A 7,831-nucleotide genomic window follows, 5' to 3' on the forward strand; every position below is an offset into this window, starting at 1 on the left:
AAGGGAAGTCTATACAGATAATCTGGCACCAATTTAGGAATGTGACATAAGCCACTGCTCATGAACCTGTGAAACCAAAGGCCTGCCACACAAGATAGAATAATAGTCCAGGACAGGAAGGAAAAAGAAGAAAGCATCCCACTCTGTGTTTAATCCCATTCTACCTTGTGAGTATAGAGCCACTTATCAGTACTTGTGGTTTTCACCACTAAACTTTTACAATTTTTAAGAACGGAGTAAATATTATCTGACTTGACTCTCCCATTCCTAGAAGAATGGCAGGGTTGGAATTATCATATTACAGATGAGGAAAGAGAGACTGGAGGAAATTAAGTAACTTTCTCATGGATATACAACTAGTAAATGTCAGTAGTAAAAACTCCTAGAGTTTCTGACCTTAAAACCAAGACTCTCCCCACTGCAAGAGTGATTCTCATACTTCAATATGCATCAGAATTATCTGCAAGGCTTGTTAAAACAGAACGCTGGGCCTTACCCTCAGAACTTCTAATTCAGTAGGTTTGGGGTAGGCCCAGGAATGTTTCTTTCTAACACATTCACAGGTGATGCTGATACTGCTGATTCTGGACCACACTTTGAGAACCACTGCGTTGTAACACCGTCGTCAGGTGGAAGGATCCTAAGAGCTGCCTGCTGCCACACATACTTTTCATAACGGTGATTTAAAAGAGTGCTCTCAAAGATACCCTAATGGAAAGTCAAATCTAAAATAGTTGGCAGAGAGCTAAAATGACGAAGGAAACCCTTACTTTTAATTCAGTTCAATTGCTTATTAATGACATTTTTGTCCAATACTAGGACTTGTTGAAGGACTTACAAAAGATATATTTCCACTATTTGATATCTTCAAAGATCATATAGTTTGGTCATGGAGTCCAGATTAGCATATAGGTAATGAAAAATAATAATATATGCAGTTGGATAACAAAATGTGTAGTATTGATAAGTTTTTTTTTTTTTTTTTTGAGACAGGGTCTTGCTCTGTCTCCTGGGCTAGAGTATAATGGTGTCATCATAGCTCACTGCAACCTCACACACCTGGGCTCAAGTGATCCTCCTGCCTCAGACTCCTGAATAGCTGGGACTACAGGTGTGTGTCACCACACCTAGCTAATTTTTGTATTTTTTGTAGAGATGGGATCTTGCTATGTTGCTCAAGCTGGTCTCAAACTCCAGGCCTCAAGCAATCCTCCTGCCTCAGCCTCCCAAAGTGCTAGGATTACAGGTGTGAGCCAACACACCCAGCTGGTATCAATTTCTATGGAAGCTAGAGAAAGAAGAGTGATGTTAACTAGACTAGCAAAGTAAGGCTTTACAGAAAATTTAGGTCTGGTACTTTGAAGGATTGTATTAAGGATATCTATTGCTGTATAACAAACCACCCCAAAACTTAGTGACTAACACAACTATTGTTATGTCATGGTTCTGTGAGATGACTGCGCATGGGTAGGTCTGCTTGGGGGTCTCCGATGTAGTTAGACAGCAGCTGGGACTGGAGTCACCTCAAAGCTCAACTGGCTAGTTGTCCAAGATGACATCTTCACTCACATGTCTAGTGCCTCAGGTGCTTCCACATAGCTTCTATTTCCAAAAGAATTGCCTGAACTTATTTTTTTATTTTTATTTTTTTTGAGACAGAGTCTCACTCTGTTGCCCAGGCTAGAGTGCCATGGCATCAGCCTAGCTCACAGCAACGTCAAACTCCTGGGCTCAAGCAATCCTTCTGCCTCAGCCTCCCGAGTAGCTGAGACTACAGGCATGTGCCACCACGCCCAGCTAATTTTTTCAATATACTTTTAGTTGTCTAGCTAATTTCTTTCTATTTTTAGTAGAGATGGGGTCTTGCGCTTGCTCAGGCTGGTCTCGAACTCCTGACCTCGAGCGATCCTCCTGCCTCGGCCTCCCAGAGTGCTAGGATTACAGGCGTGAGCCACCGTGCCCGGCCTCAAATTCTATCTTAATAACACAAGTGAGGATTCAAGAATGAGTCGTACATATATTAGGCGAAGAAGATAAACAAACCAACAGTACTTACAAAGCGTTGAAAGAACTATTTCATTCCCCTTTCATAAACAATTCAATAGTTCAGAGTAGTAGAAGCTAGCAAGATGCAAGAGTTAATTTACACAAACACTCTGGATTGCAGGGCAACACATGGCAGACAATGTCAAGCAAACAATCTCTTGAGTTGATAGAATTCTTGTTTTGGCCAACTTTAACTGCTGTGTCAAACCTGTTCAGTAATTCTGGCTCAATGAGGAATGGGAGGGAAGCAAGCAGCTAGAAAGAGGAAAAGAGGAGGGAGGCAGCATTGCTTCCCTGTGTTCTAGGTAGCACCTAAACTGCTTTCCCTTTAAACTGGAGGCACAGCTTGGGCAACACAGTGAGACCCAGTCTGCATAAAAATTAGCCAGGTGTGGTGGTGCCTGCCTCTTGTCCCAGCTACTAGGGAGGCAGGAGGATTGTTTGAACCCAGGAGTTTTGAGATTGCAGTGAGCTATGATGATGCCACTGTGCTCTAGCCAGGGCAACAGAGCAAGATCTTGTCTCAAAATAAATAAATAAACAAATAAATAAATTAGAGGGCAGTGTAACAGGTATCTGAAGAATGGAAGTCAAAGAAAATTTTAAGGACATAAGGGAGATGAACCAAACGGCTTGTGGTAAGCAGAAAAGGCTTTCGTATTTTCTTCCTGGTACCTAACGGAGTGCACATTAAGGTATTCAAATACTTGAATACTTAATCTTTTGTTTTTCCCATATCACTGAGTAACTGGGAAGTATGTGAGCCTATCTGAGCCTCCAGGATAAAAGAATTAAATTTAGGAAATAAGTACAGAAAGGCCTCTCTGTATTACAGATAAACAAGATAACTAAATTCGTAAGAAAAAACCAACTTTCCGATTCTTTTTCCAGCACACAAGCAATTATTATCACCTGTTCTATATAATGAAAGAGTAAGACACTTTTATGCAACTGAACCCATAAACTAATTTTTTTTCAAAACCATACGCGGCATAGCTTTGGAGTTTCAATTTTTTGAAAAAGCATATAGACGTATTAACAAAATGTTTCCTACTGTTCAAGTCAGCTATTCTTTTTTCCTGACATGGTACTGGGTCCAAATTCCTGAAAAATAGGATTTTGGCTTGGGGAAAAAGTAAACACTTTTTAACTTCTCTTAAGATAATTTTTTTAAAAAGCAATTCTACTTGAGTAAACAGAAATATAAACAATTAAAACACATAAGACAAGCTGATGACTTCTTACCTTGTTACCACTTTCAGGTTTAAGGTCACTCTGCTCAAAAGAGGAAAACAAATAATATTTTAAGATATATCCAATAAACTCTTACTTTGTGCTTGTTTCTAACCTTCGAACTTGATACTACATTCTGGTGACAGTGAATTCTCTGGGAGACTTCTGGGTCTTCAGATAGGTACTGAACCCCATCAGGGTGCCCTGTTAGAATGGTATGTACGGATGGTTTAAAACATCCAGTTACTACCTTTAGCAAGGAACTTGCAAGTACAGTCAAACCACTATTTTAGATAGAGATGTTATTAACTGCATCACAAAAACACATCAATCAATAAAAATAATAATCCCAAATCAATTCCCTTAGCTTTTCAGAGATATACATGTGCTGCTTGGCCAACAAGAGGCTATATCTTAGCACAGTAAGGCTAAGATGATTTTAGAGAAAATTCAGCCTGACTGCTGGGTAGAATGAATTTCCCTTTTAATAATTCATTCCCTCATCCTGTTCTGTGACTGTTTAGTAGTTTTCTCTGCATAAGCTCTCCGAGCTCTGAGAGTTCTTACCGGATGGACATCACCAATATAGTACTGCTTTAACATTTCTCTGGCATCAGAGGAGTGTCCTACATCTTCAAAGCTTTCACTTGCATCTACACCAGCTTGTTCCAGCAGAACCTCTTCTCCTCCAGGATGCTACAAGGAAAAGAGATTTATTGAGCAGAAGTTCTCTGAAAAGCAAGCCAGTAAGTTATTTTCTCACCCATTTTCCTTTCTCTTTTCTCCCTTTAATGGGAATAATGGAACAAAGTGGCATCATGTGCCACCTGATAGGATGCAATGGGAGGAACACAGCATAACTTCTGTGATATTCTAGCCAAAAATGCATAATATGGGGATTATTATGAGAAAACCTAGGACAGCTACAAATTGAGAAATATTCTACAAAATCTCTGTGGACAGGACTGGCCTATGATCTCCAAAGATATCAAGGTCATGAAAGTCAAGGAAAGACGGAAGAAACTGTTCCAGATTGAAGGAGGCTAGAGAGACATGACAACTGGGAACAACATGTGATCCTGGGTTGGTTCCTTTTGCCAACGTTATTGAGCAGCTGCAGAAATCCAAATGGGGACTCCGGTCAAAGGGTATGTGAATTCCTTATTCTATTCTTGCAACTTTTCTGTAAGTTTGAAATTGTTTTAAAATAAAAGTTTAAATAAATAAGTAGTACCAGAGGAAACAGATTCTGTAACTATAAGCTATGTGACACTGAACAAGTTATTAAAAAATTGAGATGTCTTTATTTATAAAATGCAGATAATAAGAATACTTATCTCGACAACTATTGCGCGTATTAAACGAGATAAAGATGCAAAACACTTTGTGCTCCAGAAGAGCAAGGTACAGTAGGTATAATATGCTACCATCTATGATTTTAAAAAGTAGGTATTAATAGACACACATAGGCCGGGCGCGGTGGCTCACGCCCGTAATCCTAGCACTCTGGGAGGCCGAGGCGGGCGGATTGTTTGAGCTCAGGAGTTCAAATTAATTGGACACCTAAAAATATATAGAAAAAAAAAATTAGCCGGGCATGGCGGCGCATGCCTGTAGTCCCAGCTACTCGGGAGGCTGAGGCAGGAGGCTCGCTTGAGCCCAGGAGTTTGAGGTTGCTGTGAGCTAGGATGACGCCACGGCACTCTAGCCCAGGCAACACAGTGAGACTCTGTCTAGGATGACGCCATGGCACTCTAGCCTTGGCAACACAGTGAGACTCTGTCTTAAAAATAAATAAATAAATAAATAAAGGGCATCTGGATCCCCATTCCAAACTTTAATAAACAAAGTAGTAGGTACAATAGGGATATTAAATAATTCTTAAAAGTATATTTTAGCTTAATGTAATCAACCAACTACATTACATGATTATAAACAATGTTTTCTTTTTAGTTTCTCTCCCATAAAAGAGGAGGTAAGCTGTAGGTTATGTATGTATGTATAATACAACAGGAAACTGTATATGTAAATCACCTGGGAGAAAAAAATATATCTGCTTTCAAATGCAACTTATAGATTGCTTCTAACATATGTGGAATTTACTAGATTTCAAAAGTTAAGTTTCTTAAGTTAAAAAAATACAGTTTAAAAAACAAGTTAAGCCTCTATGGAGACAATTTTATTTGTTGTAAAAACCAGATCAAATTCTGTTAAAACAAATGTCATCACATCAAAACTTTTTCTAAGGAATACTAAATACCTATTTAAAATAATGAGGAAGATATTTATGAATTAACAAGAAATAATGACTAATAAAATTTTTAGGTAAAGCAAAACAAGGTGAAGAACAGTGTGTATGAGATTTTTTTTAAGGAAGGGATGGACTGTCTACCTATCCATCCATACATCTATCCATCCATCTTCATGTACCCATGGAATCTCTTTGGAAGAGTAAACAAGAAAATGATAGCTGACTACCTTCAGGGAAGAGGAACTAAGAGACTGAGAGTCAGGGATGGGAGGGAACCTTTTTTGATAGCATACTTTTCTGAACTATCTGATTTTTTCTTTTACCATGTACACTGTATGTATACTACCTGTTCAGAAAAAAATTTCATGGGGAAATGGTCAAGTTATTGGATCTCACTGACTACTAGACTTGACTCGTAGAGCAGTTGAACTATCACCTAGATAATATCTGGTGAATAAATGAATGAAATGGTGCCCACTATTTTGGTCAGGTTAAGATTCGTATGTACTTTATCTCATGAACTGATGGCAGATTGAGTGATAAAACAGCTAACCAAGAAGTAAATACATAATCAAAAGAGAGAATTCATGGGCCACAAATGTTTATAGGTTATTGGATAAAGAGCAGACAGGCAGGCTAACTTGCTTAGATAGCACTAAGTCTGTTTCTAAGGTGAGTTTCCATAACCAAAAGCAGACCAGAAAAATGTTAAGTCAAATATGAGTAGAAGACTGATGGCTTTTGGCATGAGGGTTAATCCAACATGGAAAAGATTCACAAAGACAAAATGGTTTTTAATTCTCATTAGTTATTTTTGATTGAAGCAGGTAAGAAAAACATGCTACTAGATCTTTAAGTATCCAAGCTTTTAAGTTTTAGTATTATAATAGTTCAGGGCCTTCAACTCAAGTGCTATCCCTCTAACAATAAAATAATGGTGACCGCTATTTACCAGTGTTGTAAAAGCAATATGATAGGTGGTTTCTAAAAGAACTAGGAAATGGTTTCTGACTTATAATGGAATAGCAACATTTTGGGTGTTTTGCGGGGGCAGGGGGAGTGCAGTTCAGACAAGGAGTGGATGGGGCTGTGGAAGTGGAGAAATAGAGGAAGGGAGAAAAAGCAGAACGGAAATGAAAACTGTCCCACAAGGCTGAAGACACCTCTTAATTAGACTTTAAAAAAAATCATAGAGATTCAGAAACCCTGACTCAAGAGAAAGGAAACAAGGAAATGAACTTTATTTCCCTTACCTGATGGTGAATGTTTAAACCAGAGATAGAAAAATGAAGAAAAGAGATACCTATATCCTAGACACCAAGTGCCTATTTAAACCTCGGTAAGAAATAAATCTGAGGGATCAAGAATTTCTTCCTGGAACTGAAATCGGTTTGGAATATAGCTCTAAGAAAACCAGTGTAGGTGGTCTTCAAAATTTTCCAAAAGGCTTTTTCTTGCCTGATGTGCCTGAAGTGTAGCAGTGTGACTGGAAACACACAATAGCCAGGCTCTCTACTTAATGAAGACATGTTCTTTGGGCACAGTGACATGAGGAAAACAGGATTGGAAACACTGCCTTTAGTCACTCTTTAACCCGGGCAGGGGCTAAACTACATTTGGAGACTTCTGAATTATTATAGAACTTGGTGAGCTGAAATGGTTGCTTTTTCCATATTTCTTACAAAAAATCTAAGGCTCAACAGTTTTAATTCAGCCGAGAAACTCTAATTCTTTGTATGCTTTCCACAGAAGAGAATTAAATTTTCCTAACTTTTCAAATGAAAAGATGGGCATATCATTTAGCAAAAAGTTTGGGCTTGGCCACATATTTCTCACCTAGATTACTTAAAATGCAAATTCCCAAGCCCCGTCTCCAGAGATTCCAAATCAGCAGTAGTGGAAGCACAGGAAATATACATTTCATGTCTATTTTCATGTACATGGCAAGGGATTCCAATTTAGGTGGTACAAGAACAGAATTTGAGGAACACTGTTCTCCATTCCTGGGAATGGTCCTAACTGTACTACCAAGGAAGAAAAATGGTAACAAGAAGCAATTTGTAGACTTCTAGACATTGTAATTGCAAAAATATTTTTTCTATTGTTTTAATATAAAGGGTGCTTTCATGGTTGCTGTGCAGAAATTGGTTATAGCTCCAAGATATAAGGGACATCTCTTGTATCAACGGGAATATCCCTTAAATCAAACATTGACCTCTGAGTATGGTATTTTCTGGATATGTTCAATATACTAATCAAGGCTATGCTTATTTCAAATTCTATCTTTTTTTTTTTTTTTTT

The 7,831-nt window shown here is 38.3% G+C and overlaps 1 protein-coding gene across 2 annotated transcripts in view; it reads right to left on the minus strand.

Annotated features, from left to right (window-relative positions):
- LOC105823343 (cytochrome b5 type B) overlaps positions 1-7,831 on the minus strand; it is a 44,951-nt gene that overhangs the window by 12,835 nt on the left and 24,285 nt on the right. Inside the window, exons 2-3 of one of the 2 annotated variants that reach the window (XR_001138139.1) lie at positions 3,847-3,975; positions 3,377-3,483 (exon numbers count right to left, since the gene is read on the minus strand). Coding sequence is in view for 1 of the 2 variants with exons in the window: in XM_012660507.1 (XP_012515961.1) it covers positions 3,292-3,321; positions 3,847-3,975 (159 nt within the window). In the remaining variant the exon portion in view is untranslated. Of the gene's footprint in view, positions 1-3,291; positions 3,322-3,376; positions 3,484-3,846; positions 3,976-7,831 lie in introns of both variants that reach the window. The other variant, XM_012660507.1, reaches the window with a different exon arrangement.

Source organism: Propithecus coquereli, unplaced genomic scaffold, assembly GCF_000956105.1.
Source record: "Propithecus coquereli isolate 6110/MARCELLA unplaced genomic scaffold, Pcoq_1.0 Scaffold67, whole genome shotgun sequence".
Taxonomy (NCBI): Eukaryota; Metazoa; Chordata; class Mammalia; order Primates; family Indriidae; genus Propithecus; species Propithecus coquereli.